Source organism: Polyodon spathula, chromosome 40 (assembly GCF_017654505.1).
Source record: "Polyodon spathula isolate WHYD16114869_AA chromosome 40, ASM1765450v1, whole genome shotgun sequence".
NCBI lineage: Eukaryota > Metazoa > Chordata > Actinopteri > Acipenseriformes > Polyodontidae > Polyodon > Polyodon spathula.
In genome coordinates this window covers 3,333,710-3,349,384 of record NC_054573.1, presented here as the reverse complement: position 1 = coordinate 3,349,384, position 15,675 = coordinate 3,333,710, and the positions used below count along the sequence as shown (strand labels likewise).

The 15,675-nt window shown below is 43.0% G+C and overlaps 2 protein-coding genes across 6 annotated transcripts in view; one reads left to right on the top strand and one right to left on the bottom strand.

The window, feature by feature from the left end:
- The window catches only part of itpkcb (inositol-trisphosphate 3-kinase Cb), a 46,078-nt gene extending 36,006 nt beyond the window's left edge, over window positions 1–10,072 (top strand). The window contains exons 3-8 of the mRNA XM_041236361.1: window positions 1,914–2,013; window positions 2,655–2,868; window positions 3,879–4,083; window positions 4,823–4,924; window positions 5,516–5,587; window positions 5,787–10,072. Of these exons, the coding sequence (XP_041092295.1) occupies window positions 1,914–2,013; window positions 2,655–2,868; window positions 3,879–4,083; window positions 4,823–4,924; window positions 5,516–5,587; window positions 5,787–5,990 (897 nt within the window). The 3' untranslated portion in view covers window positions 5,991–10,072. The remainder of the gene's footprint in view (window positions 1–1,913; window positions 2,014–2,654; window positions 2,869–3,878; window positions 4,084–4,822; window positions 4,925–5,515; window positions 5,588–5,786) is intronic.
- Window positions 10,073–10,277: 205 nt separating this feature from the next.
- c40h19orf54 (chromosome 40 C19orf54 homolog) lies at window positions 10,278–15,417 on the bottom strand. 5 transcript variants are annotated; one of them, XM_041236365.1, is made up of 7 exons: window positions 15,397–15,417; window positions 13,907–14,096; window positions 13,325–13,393; window positions 12,490–12,614; window positions 12,098–12,227; window positions 11,305–11,384; window positions 10,278–11,026 (listed from the first exon to the last, which is right to left on the bottom strand). In XM_041236365.1, the coding sequence occupies exons 2-7, from the start codon at window positions 14,089–14,091 to the stop codon at window positions 10,701–10,703; spliced, it is 915 nt and encodes a 304-aa protein (XP_041092299.1). In that variant the 5' UTR covers window positions 14,092–14,096; window positions 15,397–15,417; the 3' UTR covers window positions 10,278–10,700. The 5 variants fall into 5 exon arrangements, with proteins under 5 accessions (XP_041092299.1, XP_041092298.1, XP_041092300.1 ...); XM_041236364.1 differs by lacking the exon at window positions 15,397–15,417 and adding an exon at window positions 15,054–15,304; XM_041236366.1 differs by lacking the exon at window positions 15,397–15,417 and adding an exon at window positions 15,054–15,304 and having other exon boundaries at window positions 13,907–14,003.
- Between the last annotated feature and the right edge of the window lie 258 nt (window positions 15,418–15,675).

Sequence of the window (15,675 nt, the reverse complement as noted above, 5' to 3'; positions counted from 1 at the left end):
AAATTAGGGGTGCTAGTTTCAGTTTTCATTTGCTAAACTTTTAAACTTTTGGATTCAACAACTTTTAAAATGTTTTAAAGATTAACAAGCATGAGAAACCCTGCATCCCTTTTTAGATGTGAGACTGCATGTGTACACATCGAACCGTACACAGAAAAGACAGGGAAATACGAGTTATAAAATGAACTGGGCTGTACTGCAGGTATAGAAACACTTGGCTAATGTTTAAACATTCAAACTCTAAACTATTACCATCCCTAGAGGACTTTTTCTACCAGATTTTTCCTATTTTTATATAAGGTACTTAACATCGATCTCCGGCTCCTGATCATTGCAATAATAGAATTTAAAGGTAGCTCTGAAATCACGCAGTGGGTGCAGCAAGGCTTTGTGTGTCAAGCCCCAGACCAGTCTGCAAAACTCATATAAAGAGCATGAACTGGGACTGCAGTGTTTTAACCAGTTAAATACAGCTCACCTGGTTGATTCATTCTTCTCAGATAGATTTTGACTTGTTTTTTCAAGCCTTCAGGAATGATGCAATGATCAACAAAGCTCACCTTGTTTAAACTTGAGTTTTTGGCTGATGTCTTAACCACTGTGTCACATCCCTTTACTAGCAAAACCTACATGGAAAGCATTCTAAACAATACAGTATTGGTATGATATTTATTATTTTGATGATCAAATGTAGTCTTGAATTACAGAAGTGCAGTACTTCTGCACCTGCATTAAAAACTCTGTACTCCTGACGTGCTTCTGACTTTGAGGTTCTATTGTACCAGGATAGTTAATGACTGTGCATGTTCAATTTAGCAACAGAAGTGCGTGTGTCTCTGTATGTGTCTGTGTATCTGATCAAAATCCTTTTGCACAGAACAGCCTGTCCTTGGGGATTGTTCAACAGCGCAGCCCATAAATCGAAATGCTCTCGGAGATAACATTCCGCCTGTGCTGATCAGCCTCCATGCTGCTCCCTCTGCTGTTAACTCTCACCTTGCCTGCAGGAGCGGGAGCTGCTACCTTAGCAGTGTTGCCATGGTCCGAGCTTGGGGTCAGATTAGAGAAGGGGTGAGGAGTTCTTGATCACTAAACTGCTTAACTGAACCAGGTCTTCATCAGTTTATTTTTAATGATAAAACCTGGAGGACTTTGGAGCTGTGAACTCCTGGGTAAGAATGATAACGGGTCAGATTTACTGTTTTTGTTTTTCTATAAAACATGCCCAGAAAACAAAGTGTGACCACACGACATAACTAGGAGAATGACGTCGCTCCTGTTGCTTAATTATCAAAGGGACGTTTCTGGGCGCTGCTTGTTTATTTCACAATCTGACTTATAACAATGCAATACAGAACGCTTGTGAGCTTGTACAGTAAAATATAGTACTTGTGAATTAACAAAATGTGTGAATTGAGGGAGCACTGTATTATACAACTGGACACCTTTTAACTTTTGATGAAAATATTATATAAACATTATTTCAGATTGCCATATAGGCAGGTGCAGTGCTAGAGAGAGAGATCCCTTCTCTATCTTCTATCTCTCTCTCTCTCTCTCTATCCCTTACCATATCTCTTCCTGTGCTGTAGGACAGAGCTAGACCATTAGAATGGCATTCTTGGTGCCTGAAAGGTGCAGTGACTGATGTGTTCTGTTTGTCAAGTCTCACTGGTATCAGCAGTTGTGCGCATTACTTGAAGCCGTGTTTTAATGAGCTGCATTCCCAAGTTGAACAAGCAGAAAGATGACATTCCTGCTGCCAGCAGCCAGAAGCAAGGTCTGTTTTGACTTGAAAGAGCCAGGAAGGATGTGTGTGTTTTGTAACGAGTGCGGGGCGGAGTGCTGGAGGCAGGGCTGTCCAGTGCTGCAGTGTTCCTGATGGGCGTGTGTGTTTCTTCTTGTCTCTGTAGAATAAGTCGTGGAGGAAGCTGAAAACCATGGTGCACTGGTCCCCCTTCGTCGTGTCCTTCAAGAAGAGATACCCCTGGGTGCAGCTGGCAGGGCATGCAGGTAAACCAAAGCCCAATCACAGGCAGGGGCTGGCAAAACCCAGCCAATCACAGGCAGGTGCCTTGTAACAGCAGCCAGTTATATCATACTGTAGACGAAAAGACTATCAAGTCAAGTAGCTTGCATAAGAACATATGTTTGGGAATGAGAAGAGGCCATTTAGCCCATCAAGACTCGTACCATCTTAGCAAACCAATTACCTTCCATTCTAAAGAGTTGCTTTACTCAGATTCCATGTGTTATTATTTCTTTATTTAGAGGATGCCTTTATCCAAGGTGACTTGCAGAGATTAGGGTGTGTGAACTATGCATCAGCTGCAGAGTCACTTAGAACAGCGGGGGACAGTGGTGTGGCTTTATTGAAAAAGCAGAATGCCATCAGACAGGGGAAAAAGGTGTTTGAGAGAGGAAGGACTATAACTGAAAATGTCATATGTTTACGTGCACAAGGAATAGATCCTTTGGGAACGGTTTTGAATCCAAACTCAAGTGTGCAGAGCTCGGGGGCGTGAGGAATGGGTGTTTCTGAATCTGAGTGCTCCTGAGTCCCACTGAAACCCTGAACAGAGAGCGGTGGTGGAGCGGATTCCTCCAGCAGGCGGTGATTGCATGGCTAATGGTCTCTACTGGGCTCTGTGCAGGGAACTTCAAGGCAGGGGACTTTGGGAAGATCCTGAAGAAGTACTGTGAGTGCGAGCATCATTCTCTGGAGGGGCTGATGCTGGACAGCCTGCGCCCCTACGTGCCGGGGTACTACGGGCGGGTGGAGAAGGAGGGAGAGACCTACAATCAAATGGAGGACCTGCTGGCTGACTTCGACTCCCCCAATATCATGGACTGCAAGATGGGCACACGGTGAGAACCTGGCCATGGGCCTTGACACAAAGTCATTCTCTTTAGAAACACCTGTTTGTAATCTTAACTTGTTGCATCCTAGTTCATATTGTATTTTAGTAGTATAGTTTGCAACTATAGTGTATATATTAAGCTTGCATTGTAACCCTTTACTGACCTGTAAGTTGCCTTGGATAAAGGCATCTGCCAAATAATAATAAATATGAAAGGCAATAAATTCAATGACAAGCGTTTCCACTAGAAGTCTTTCTCAGTGTCTTCTATAGAAATACTAAAAGAAACTCAATAAATTCAATGACAAACGTTGTGAATCAAAGTCTGTGTCTTCATCATACACACGACCTGTCCTCAGCCCTACCTTAAGAGCTAATCACCGAGTAATCTCCTGCTGTCTGTACTGCGAGATGCGTTTCTTTCCCAAGTTTATTCAGAGGTTAGATTTTGCCTAGGACTGCAATCCCGCAATTCACTGGGAAAAGTGTTTCTGTGGAAATAAGTGGAAATGAGGAAATGTAAATAAAATGATTTTATATCAAACGGATAAAGTAAATAATTACAGATAAAACAAGTGGTTTTAGTTGGTTTAAGAAAGACAAAGTATTTCTAAATGTAGCACTATTGAATGTTTAATAGATTAAATTATTTTGTTTAGATGACCTGGCCTTGCTTAATATTACCAACCAATAGAGAGAGAGATTTTTGGGTTTAGTATTGCAATGCAAGTGTTCCCCTGCTTATATGGAGAATTTTTTTTAAAATGCAGGCTGCTTCTGCCACCTAGTGGGGGAGAGTGGAAGTAGATTCAAATCAGATGGGCTATGAAGTGAACCTTACTGTGGCTCGCATGTGTGCTTGCTAGATTCCATCCATGTAACAACACCAGCGATGGCTGCAAAAGTATCTCTGGAAAAGCAGTAAGGTGGGAGATCTGGCGGCAGTGTCCGGGCGCTGTGCCGAGCAGGGTGCGCAGTGTCCGGGCGCTGTGCTGAGCAGGGTGTGCTGTGTTCCAGGACCTATCTGGAGGAGGAGCTGGTGAAAGCTCGGCAGAAGCCCAAGCTGCGGCCCGACATGTATGAGAAGATGATCGCTGTGGACCCGGAGGCCCCCACGCCGCAGGAGCGCAGCCAGCAAGCCGTGCTCAAACCCCGCTACATGCAGTGGAGAGAGACCCTGAGCTCCACCGCCACACTGGGCTTCCGCATCGAGGGCATCAAGGTGAGACACGCAGACTGGCAGGGAGACAGGCAGGGAGATATGCAGAGAGAGAGAGAGACAGGCAGGGAGATACGCAGAGAGAGAGAGAGAGACAGGCAGGGAGATACACAGACAGGACATTGCTGCATTCTTACTCTATGCTCTATATTCTAAGCTGTTTATTTGAACTAATTAATTATCCATTCAGATCCCACAGCAGTTCATGATTTCATTTGACCTTTTCCAGGACTAGAATTGGTTACTGGAATAAAACACAAACACAGACATTCTTACTCCCACAGTGGCCATTATACTGTGCTTTGCTAAGACTATGATGAGACTTACAAGCTTGGGCCAAGAGGGAGGAGAAAGCACCTTCTGAGCCCTAGGGATGTAAAATTCACAATGTTGGTGCAATTTTATACAAATCATCCCCAAAAGCAAATTAGATGAAAACATCATTATTTACGGACAATCATGAAATAAACGCACAGGTTCACTTCTAAACAAAGCAGGTCAAAATGAATTTAGGAATGTGTAGGATACTCTGCAGTGTGGTGCTTTTATATTTACTTCAATGAATGTTTAGATGTGCTCAGTCTATAAGAGTTCTCAAAATATTGCAGTTTTGCAACCCCTCACGAAGCCCTGGCTCTTATTCAGTAACCTGTCAGCTATCTATCTACTAAGAGCTGTGCTGATCAGAGCCCAGCTGGTTTGTGTGAAGACCACGCCTACTGAAACGCTTCCTGTTTTGCAGAAAGCAGATGGCACGTGCAACACGAACTTCAAGAAAACCAAACACAGAGAGCAGGTGCAGCAGGCATTTGAGGACTTTGTGGAGGGGAACACCAGCGTCCTGGTGAGTGTGAGCGAGGAGCAAGGAAGACTGTCCAGACCAGTAACAAGCAAGACTGCGCCACAAGCCTGACCTGCTGTGCATTGCCTTTCGTTTACACGTGTAGTTTTGAAAGAAACACATGGTACTGCACCATGTATATAAAAGTAATGATCAAGCCATGCTTTCCGATAGTGTTGTACTTCATACAATGGCTTCTTTATTAACCAATCAGCTGCTTCCCTCTGTTGGCTGACATGCTTTCAGCCCGTAACATGATCCAGAAGACACTGCTGAGGTGTCCTAGGATTGACAGCTTTCTCTAACTGTACTACCAGATATGCTTTACAGCAAAACTACTTTGTTCAAATGTGTGCTACAACATGGGCTTTCAAAACTGCATGTGGAAGTGCAAATCAGATTCATGGGTTTATTTTGCTATCTACAAATACTGTAAGTAAGTACCACCAGATTTAAAGAATCCTAATGTACAATTTAACTCCAATTTCTTACTAAAAACAAACACGTCAGAATATCTCCCGTCACTGCTTGTGTGTTTCTCCCTCTCCTCGATTCATAATTTCACTGGCAATTTTATTATTCTGTTTTTTTCAGAAAAAATATTTAGTGACACTGAAAGAACTCCGAACAGCATTAGAAAAATCAGACTTCTTTAAATCGCACGAGGTGAGTTTTAAAATAGGAAGCTTTAACAAGGGGGTGAGTTTTTAGGTTTGTTTATTTGCTGTCGTCTTGGCCACAGAGTTGTTAATCTCAAATGACTGCCTGGGTAAAAATAATGTGGAAACAATTAAGTTAGAATAACATTATAACTGTGTGTGTGTGTGTGTGTGTTGGCTCTGATTCACTCTCTGTGTGTGTGTAGGTGGTGGGTAGCTCGCTGCTCTTTGTCCATGACTACACAGGGCTGGTCCGTGTGTGGATGATCGACTTCGGGAAGACGGTGAAGCTGCCAGACTCGGAGACGCTCGATCACCGGATCCCGTGGGTGGAGGGGAACCGAGAGGACGGCTACCTGTATGGGCTGGACAACCTCGTCGACATCATGGGAGCCATGGTGCCAGACTGACCCGCTCCTCCATTTAATAAACTGGTTAAATTCCAAAGGACTGGCAGCCTCGGAGACGGACAGGCTCGACCACAGCTGTTTGAGCAGTGGCGACACCAACCTTGACACAGTGTGCCTGGAATCTCAAATCATTCTGAAAGAAGAAGAAACAGAAGATTCATTTTGCGTCTGGAGTGTCGTGTCCAAACAGTTTTTAGTTGTTTTTAACAGAAACGAAACACGCAAGTGGCCTTAACAGACTCTTTTTTTTAACAAAAAAGGATAAAGGAAAATATGTACTGTTCCTTTTTTTAAAGTAAGGATACTACACTATAACACTGAAAAGCTGCAAAGTTTTTTTTTTATTTTTAAATTTATTTAAAGATCGCTCTGCCTGTGCATTGCAAATTTTTATTTGGTGTTTGGCATGCAGATGACTTCATTGGGTATTTTATGGGTACTTTGTTTTCGTATGTGCCAGGTTTATCCGTGCTTGTTTCTGAAAATCAAACTGACAGTGCTGCACATACTGAAGCTACATTTGTAACAGTGCTGGTGTCTTTTCCTTTAAGGTAAAATAATTGTGCAAATTGCAGCTTGCAAAGAACTGGTTTGATAGCGGGTTTATTGTGGTTCGCAGTGTCAGCGTACAAACTACAAATCTGACAGAGAGGTTGATACAGACGGTACTTCTCGTTTTAGAGTCTGATCTTGGGCTGTTTTCATGAGACTTTAACCCAGACTGTATTCGTAGTGTCTGGGGACCCTGTTCCCAAAGCTTTCAATCCAGGGCTACTGGTTTGGATGCATTGCATTATGTTTGATATTCTGAAACTGTTCTGTTGTCACAGGATAAATAATCTTGTTATCCTGACGCAACGTTTTCAAATGTCAAGCTCCAGAGAATTTGGCTCTTAGTTTTTCCTCTGTCCGTAATGAGCCACTGTAGTTCCATACTTGATAATACCTCATGGGTTACAGCTTAAGATCCTTTGCTTCTAAAGTTAGTGTTTTGCAACACAAGAAGAAACGGTAAACCCCTTTAACTAGACAGATAAGTTCACATCGAGCCTTCATATATTCATCTAAACTTTGTTTTTGAAAAAAGAGAAATATGTTCCATGGCTTTAAAAAATAAATCCCAGTCTACCAAGTCCAGTGCTGTGGACAACGTGATAACTGCACAGTACTGGTCTGGGTGGCACTGCAAACAACACTGTGTAAGTCAGACAAGCGTGTTCATCGGACGTCCTCGTCAATGTGGTTTTGTGCTGCAAGTGTACAACACCAAAATACATTGACAATTCTTGCTAAAACTTTATCTAACTTTTAAATAACTTTTTTTTTTTTTTCCGTACCACTGAATATGATTGCAGGGTCCAAATTCACATATGAACTTAGCTGAAAAGCTTCCTCAGTATAAAGCCAGGCTCTCGTCATGCAGGGCAGTCTGTAGGAGCTTGCTGTCAATGATTAGCAGGCCTGCCATTGGGACAGCTCACCTGCTGTGTAAATGATGCAAGCACAGACAAGCAGCCAACAATCCCACTCTCTCCCACATCGCTGTGAACTGGCCAAGCCAAGCACCTGTGTACTTGCAAAGTCAACTCTGGTAAACGCATGCGTAAGTACTGTGCAGTTTAAATTGGGCTTGGGGGGAAAAAATAATAGTAAACTAAAAGGATCAGCGCCACTGTAGACAGCCTTCCATAAAGAGAGGACTGTTCAGTGCCATGTCATTAAACTGGGCATTGGAAAATCATTCAGATTCGTTCTCCCTCTGTTGTGAGAGAGGACAGTAGTGTGGCTTTATTGAAAAGCCAAAAAAGCAAAAGTATGTGAGAGGAAGAACTACTGGAGAGGGGAGGGGGGGTCAAAATGAATAGGGATTAAAACCTGACTAAGAAAATCGTTTTAAGCTGATAAAATAGCATTGAAAATGGCATTGTTGCTCTTCCCTAAATGCACTACATTAGACCTGCTTTAAAGAAGTACCTCCCAACAAAGCCATGAGTGAGAACTCTTGTTGTGCTGAAGACCCATCTTTGCATCTTGTTTTCTGATATGAAAAGACAATGAGGTGGTGTTTTTACAGTCCTTGGTAGAACTGCATTATCTAAAGTAACATTCGGTAACCCAGGATTAGTGCTAATGCGAGCTTGTGAATCATGAAGAGAATGTAACAAAGCACACAATACAGAGAATCTACCTGTCTTTCATTTACACACTGGGGGTTTTGGCTTGCTTCTACAACATTACCAGCTATGCTCCATTTCATCCAAAAAAATAATGCAGATTTCACCTGGAAGTAAAAAAAATTGATAAAAGGGGATTCACTGTCGTGTGAATTATTTTAGAGTTTTTCTTGTTTTTATTCTTTCAAAATGTGTAAATTAGTTTTATTTATTTTAGAACTACCGTTTAATCCTTTTGCATTAGGGTTACGGCGAGGTACCAGTGTGTCCGTTTTTTATATTTGAATAGCTTGTCAATGAAAACTAACCCTCTGAGTTTGGAAGTCATGTAGACTGCTTTCCATATGGGCGACTTAAGAGAAAACAGCCCTTACTCAAAAACAAAGGCTGCAGTGAACACGATTCAGGCAGACGCTATGAAAGAGGCGGGGGGGCGGGGGCTGAGCCGCTCTCCAGCACGCTGCTAGTAGTGCCAGGTCATGTAGAAGCTTATTTCACTTCTGCCAGATTGCTATTGATCCCATCCTGGCTTATCAACATCCCCTCATCAGTTGACCACAGATTCCGCTAACCCAGCACAAGCAGTGTTGTCACAAGCCTTTTTTCTCAAAATGTTTAATTTTCTTCAGACACAATGTTAATTTATAATTACTAAGACTTCATTTTCATTATTCCACCCCCACTGCCACTGGTGGAAACAGTGCTTGAAGTGTCAAGGCTTTTTTGCATCCACAAAAGCACTGCTTCTGACAGGTTTAAAGCATCTCGGAGAAGTTTGACAAAGTGTGCTGAAAACCACGTATAAATCTAGATTACATTAATCAAACAAGACTGTTTTTAATAGGCTACATACAGTGAAATATCAAATACATAACTTTTTTGTGTAGTTTCGAAATATCAGTGATGACGTTGTTAAAGTTAGCCTCATAAAATACATTGACAGTCATTAAAAAATACTCAGCATTCTGAAAAGTGCTTCAGAGATGATGTGACTGCACTGAAAGGTCCACTGCAGTTCTCGCAGTTGACTGGGTCAATTTGGGTGAGAGCTGCAGTCAGCCAGCTCTGCCTAGGTAGCTCATTCATCAGCCAGCTCTAATGCTCCAGTGTGTGTGTGTGGGTGTGTGGGATTGTACAGCAAGTTGAACTGTATCATAATGTAAAGCCTTCACTCTTCCCTCCCTCCCTCTGCTGTGACTTTATTTTGTCCATATATATATATATATAAAAAAAAATTCCCTTCAATATAAATATTCATTGATTGTTATAAGTGGTGCTGACTCGCAATAGTTTTTTCAAACTACTGGGGGAAACTGGAATTCTGCCTTTCTACTTGTAAAGTCCAGAGGCCTTGTTTAAAACTGTAAGAAACTAAGTCAAGCAGATATCAAGCTCGATATCGTCATGCACACGAAGGAAGATAGTTCTTTATGAGCACATTTCAATATAGCGTACGTATTTTCCCAGCTGTTTTCTGTAGCCTCCACAGCATGACTGCCCTGTTTGATTTCAGTCCCAGTTTGAAAGTGAAAAAACTGTTGAGGTCATCGCCAACAACTTGTACCTGTACCTAATAACATTAATATTGTTGGAGTCCCCCCCCCCCCCCCAGCATGGGGTTTAGCATGACTTTCAGGCAGATCTACTGTTCGGACCATTTCCATGGAGCCCTGATCTCAAAACTGGATGTACAGAACTGTTTACAGTTTACAACTGTTTTGTCTTATTTTTCCGGTTGTAATCTTTTACATATTTATAAATGTTGTTGTTTTTTGTTCACTGGAACAATACTGGAATATGCATGGGTTACTATCCCTTTTTGAATCTCTATACTGTACTGCTGGAATAATTTGACATAGTAACTGTTTTGTAGCTAGTCTACCACAATAAACTGGAACCTCACAACTAGCCCCTTTTTGAACTGTGCTCTTTTTCACTTGTTTTTAATGCCCTGACTGCCTCAGTGAGCACTGTGCTGCTCCAACCATTCCCCTGCCCTCGCTCTGCAAAACCAGCATCATGCAGGACACAGAACGGAGAACAAGAGAGCGCATTATTATTACAGGAACTAGCAAAACACAGCCAGCCAAGTAAGAGCCATCTACAACACACCGTTAACTAAAAAAAAGGTTTTTAATTTAAGCTTTCTTGGTTTGTTTTATTTATTTGAAATACACGGAAGACACAAGCCCCAACCAATACATTTTCTTTGGTTGAAGAATACAGAAGTGTAGTCCTGTGTGACAGAGGTGAGCTCAATTTGACCATTGCTGAAGTAATTACTGGAAACACGCATTCCTTAGCATGAATACCAAAAAATAAACCAGATATCTTTTGAGCACTTGTACTGTACAAATATATAAACATTGGAAAATTGAACTAAAAACACTCTGCATTCCTAGAAGGTTCTTGCGTATCTGGGTATGTTTGTGTGCCAATTCTGCCTCAACTTACATTTGAATTATGGCAGTGCTATCCTTACAGGGACTTTTAAAAAAAGTACCAACTAACAAATTTGGCATGAAATAGTTCTATTCTAGTTTGTGCTGCTGTCTGTGTCAGGCTGCAGCAGCAACACCTGGCCACACAGCCCTGCCCGCACGCCCCCCTCTGGCAGCACGTAGACAGTGCCGTCGCTCTCTCTCTGGGGTTGCAGCTCTTCCAGCTGTGCGTTGCTGTTCTGCACCTCGGTGAAGCCCCACAGCTGATAGCGGAGGCTCTTCCCCTGCTTAGCCAGCAGACACACCTCCCTGCTCCCCGAAGGGGGCTGGCCGGGGCAGGGGGGGTAAAAGAGTCCTGGCACAGTCCCATCAGCCTGGAGCGGCCCTGTGAGAGAGCCAGGATCCACGCCCAGCAGCACACCTGCACACAGACGCACAGCACTGTCAGGAGTTCTCAATAACAACAGCCTCCTAACCATGCAACATGGAACACCACGCTTTTTCACCTTTCAAAACTTAAAACAGGAGTTAACTGAAGACTGGGAGTGAACGTTTTGAAAACAGGGATCCTCAAAATCGCTGCCCCTGTCTGTTAACAGGAGCCCAGCCACACATGTGTTCAATACTAACCTACTATAAAAAAAGATTAATTGCTGAGCAGTGCGGCGCGAGAGTCAGGCAGTGATAGGTCAGACATACCTGAAACCACTGCCCAGTGTGCTCTGTGCCCTCTCTTCAGACACGGCTGGTGGTTGAAATCCTCATCGTAGCTGACGAGACTCAACTCAAGGCTTGTATTAACAAAAACAAACACCTTGTTTTTCCTACAAAAATGGATCTAGAGCAGGAAGCAGTTCAAAGGAGCACAGCTGAGCCGAACGGCCTCCTCTCTCTTCTGTAATTAACTTTTTTTGGTAATGTCCTTATTAGTACAGCTCCATAAATTAACTTGGAGAACTTTAATGTAGAGAGTCAGCAGTTTCAGATTACACTTTTTTTAGTTTTTTGTCCCCTTTACCTTCCTGTGATGTTTACAATCATTGTGAGCGCTTACTGACGCAGTTACTCTATATATATATATATATATATATATATATATATACTATATATATATATATATATATATATATATATATAAAGGTGCTTTGACTATGAATCCAGGCGCTGTTCTTCTAGCTCCCACCACAGAAACATGCAACGCAGGCTAGATCAGCACAAGTGTACTTCTATTAGTCTGCACCAGCGCCCTCTAGTTCACAAAAAAGGAACTTCAATCCAAAGTGGCAGGCCACTAGATGGCGCTGGCTCTTCTGTAAAGACACTTCGGCTGACCTTGCATGTGTTATATAGCAACTAAAACTGAACAGCAGCTCCTGAACTCCGGTGAAAGCTGAAAAAAGAACTAAGAAAAAAAAAAATTCAGACAGGAATAAAGCTAGCAAGAAGCTGCTAATGCAGTGGTGCTGGAGAGTTGCTCCTCGCTGAAGGATACGGTATGAGCAGGGGGAGGCCGGTGGCGAGGTGTCGGATGATAGCAGCCCGGTTCTCTCCACCCATCCCCCCGGTGAGGAGCTGAGCTCGGCAGCGGAACACCTCCTCCGCTAGCAGCCCCATGTTGGAGGCTGGAAGAGAAGAACAAGCACAGCTCCTCCCTTTAATGAAACAGTCTGACATGGCATTTCTTACTGCACGTCTCATTACACACGTCACATTTCCTCTAAAGAGATACGATGGGGTCTTTCACATGGAGAGCAGTAGGCAGGCAGCCCAGTTGGACAAAACATACTTTTGCACACATCAGGGTATGCATTTGTAAGATCGTGATACGTACTGTATGGTGACTTCAGAGGATGGTCCCTCCCCTCCCCTTCCCAGACCCCTTACCAGAGAACATCTCCCCCTGTGCGGTGTAGCCTCTCTGCACGGCCACACTGACCAGCTGCTCCAGGGCAATGCCATCCCGGGGTGCCAGGAGCTGGCCAGCCATCCACAGAGCCACCAGCCCACACCTGGCAGGGCACAGAGGGGAGAGGTTACCAAGGGACATGCAGGGGCTGCACAAGAAATAGAGACTCTGTCTAGCAGCTATCCCTCACATAACTGCTTATGCACCTTCCACTCCTGTATTAGGCCACTGCTGTCCAGCTGCAAAGATACAGTAGCTCTGTCTTAGACTTTGCGTCATTGAGAAGTGTTGGCCCAGGCACAAAGTCCAGACAAAGCCTTTTTACATCACTTCAAAAGGGACTGAGCAAACACAGAGACAAGGAGCTTACCAATAAAAAGTCAGAAAAAGGTACTAAAACACACAATAAGTGTTGACTTTATAAGGAATATATATACCTGCTTTGCTGTTCGAAAAGTCCCTCTGTCGGCTCTACTTTTAACCAGTACAACCAACTACACAGAACATATCCAACACACTGCAGTGATCTGAATGCTATACTGTGACTGTACAGCAACTCCACAGCATGCACACTGTCTGATTATGCTTTTATTTTGTGTCCAGCATTAGATTTGATAATAAACTTTAAGCTGGGCTCACTAACGAGCAGCCAGGCTGGGAATCATGCCACAGTTAGCTGCTCTTCTTGCAACCACGCTGCTTTTGGTTTTGTTTATGTTTTTTGGTTTCCAAATGCTTCGGTGGTCTCTGTTGAAATCGCTGTAGGAATTCGAGGCGGGCTAGCAGTGTCATTGAAGTGCTGTCAATACTTACTGAGGGCCGTCTTGAATTAGAGAAGGCACGTACTTATTATACAGAAGCCACTGCAGGTCTGTGCTGAAACTGCAGAAGACAACAGGTTACTACATTATTTATAGTATACTCAGCATCCCCATGCAAATATCTCACTAAAAGTAGTAAGTAAGCAAGTAGCTTTCTCATGCCACATTACATCATTACAATTGCTCAGATATTGTTTTTTTTAATTTGTTTGTGTTAAGGGGCTTTGACTATGAGTTCAACAGCTGCTCTTCAGTTTTAGTTGCCTTGCCATATAAATATGTAATACAGGCCATGCTAGCAAACTTGACCCGGTGTATATTTATGGCAGGATATTCTAACTGAAGGACAGCTCTGAACTCAGATGAGAGCACCTCAACTCAAAAGACACAGTGAATGAGTAACTGTAAAATGAACCTCATTCAAAGGTGAGGGGGCAGTAAAAAGAAAGAGAAATGTGAAGCTATTTTGTGACTGAGTGAAGTAATATCAATGCTGCAGGTGTGAAGAACAGTACAATCAGACCCTGTTTTATGCATCACAGCAACTTCCTCCAGAGTGACTCCTGTATTGTACCTGTCCATCCTGTTTCTGAGCAGGATTCGGGCCTCCTCGTAGTCCCCCTCCACCGGGGCCTTTCCTTCAGCGATGGCCTGGTAGAGTTTCTTCTTTCCTGGGAGAGCGGAGGAGGCAGGAGGGGGAGGGGGAGGGGGAGGAGGAATCAGACACCGTCCAGCACCGTCATTCGCACTCGCTGTCATGTTTGCTGTTAAGATTTGAATAGCAATACATTTAGATCTCCTTAAGTTATTTTTTTTTTTGCAGCTGTTTGTCATGTGGGATACAATGAAACATAAACCCCAAGTGCGGGTGAAAAGGGTCCCAGGGCTGGTGCCGTGTGCATGCAGAGGAAGAACGGAGCACGTCCTGCACCCCCACATTCAGGGAGCCTCATTCAGGTTCCCCAGTATTCAACAAACCCTACATTTACATTCCTTGCTATAATTGCATTGTATGGTCTTCTCCCAATCCACAAGGAACAGGAAATCAACACACACACAGTTTAACCAATCAAGATACAGTATAGCCTTCAATAGTGTCAGTATTGTAGAAAGTGTGATGAGAAGATTGTCCGGCCTCACGGATTTTATTAAGTGTGGGCTGTTGTGAATATACAGCCCATCCAATCATGGGACGGTACCCCCGGGGAACTTGAAATGCGCTTATTTGATTGCATGTGCCCGACGGTAAACTGTAAAAATATTTCACAATGCCGCACGCAAATGTAACGCGTTTGTTATTTTTCCTGTCGTTACGCACTTTAAAATAGTCCCGTGCTGTGTGATATGAAGAAATAAACAGCAGTGAAGCAGAGGCCACAGTAACGTTTAATGATCAGTATGTATATACAATCTACACGATTGCAGGTCCTGCTTCTGTATGGGTGTCCTGCAGTACAATACTATAGTATCGCGGTTTATTAAACAACACGAATATGATGTAATGAACTTGCAGGAAGGTTGATGATGTACGCCACGTACAACTTTGCTACGGCTAACGCAAACCTTCAATACAAACGTCTGTATACTCATACCACACAGGCTACACGTGTGAAGGTCTGGAAACGACCTGCTAAATCAACAGAAAATGTTGTTCTTCGATTACTTTTTTAAATAAATAAATATATATATATATATATCAGTTTCCCTTTAACAATCTGTACCGTGTGTGCTCCGCTAACCCTGCTCTCTCGTCGATCCCATAAAAGGACTCGGCGCAAGTCAGCATGCCAGCTATATCAGTGTCAGCCCTTAATATTAGCAGATTGAGTCTAAAACTAATCGTCCACAATCCCAACGTGTCATTCTATTTACAAATAAAATGCACACACGCCATTAATATAATATTACAGACTTTAATCGCAACTAAACTAAAAATCTAAACTGCGGTGCATCACAGAGAGAAACACGGACGGGGCAACAAACAAGCGTGGATTCGACTTTTTTTTTTTATTGTATCTTTTTTCATCGGTTATATTGAAAATTAGAAGAAAAAAAAAAACCCACAGACATGGTTACAATGTGCACACTCGAGGCAGGTTTTTTGGGGCAGTACTTTGACGAAAAAAAACACTTAAAACAAAAAAATAAACTGAAACCCACTCGCGAAGTGGAAAAAAAAATCTTCGCCGGAGTCTTTTCACTGTAGCGCTCCCACCCCCCCTCCAAAAAAAAAAGCTTCCGATCGCAAAGAAGAGGCGGGATTTCACCATACCACCCAATCACACTGGGCTACGCTCTCGGTGTATTTAACTGATAGGAATTTCTACCAATAATTGAAGGCGC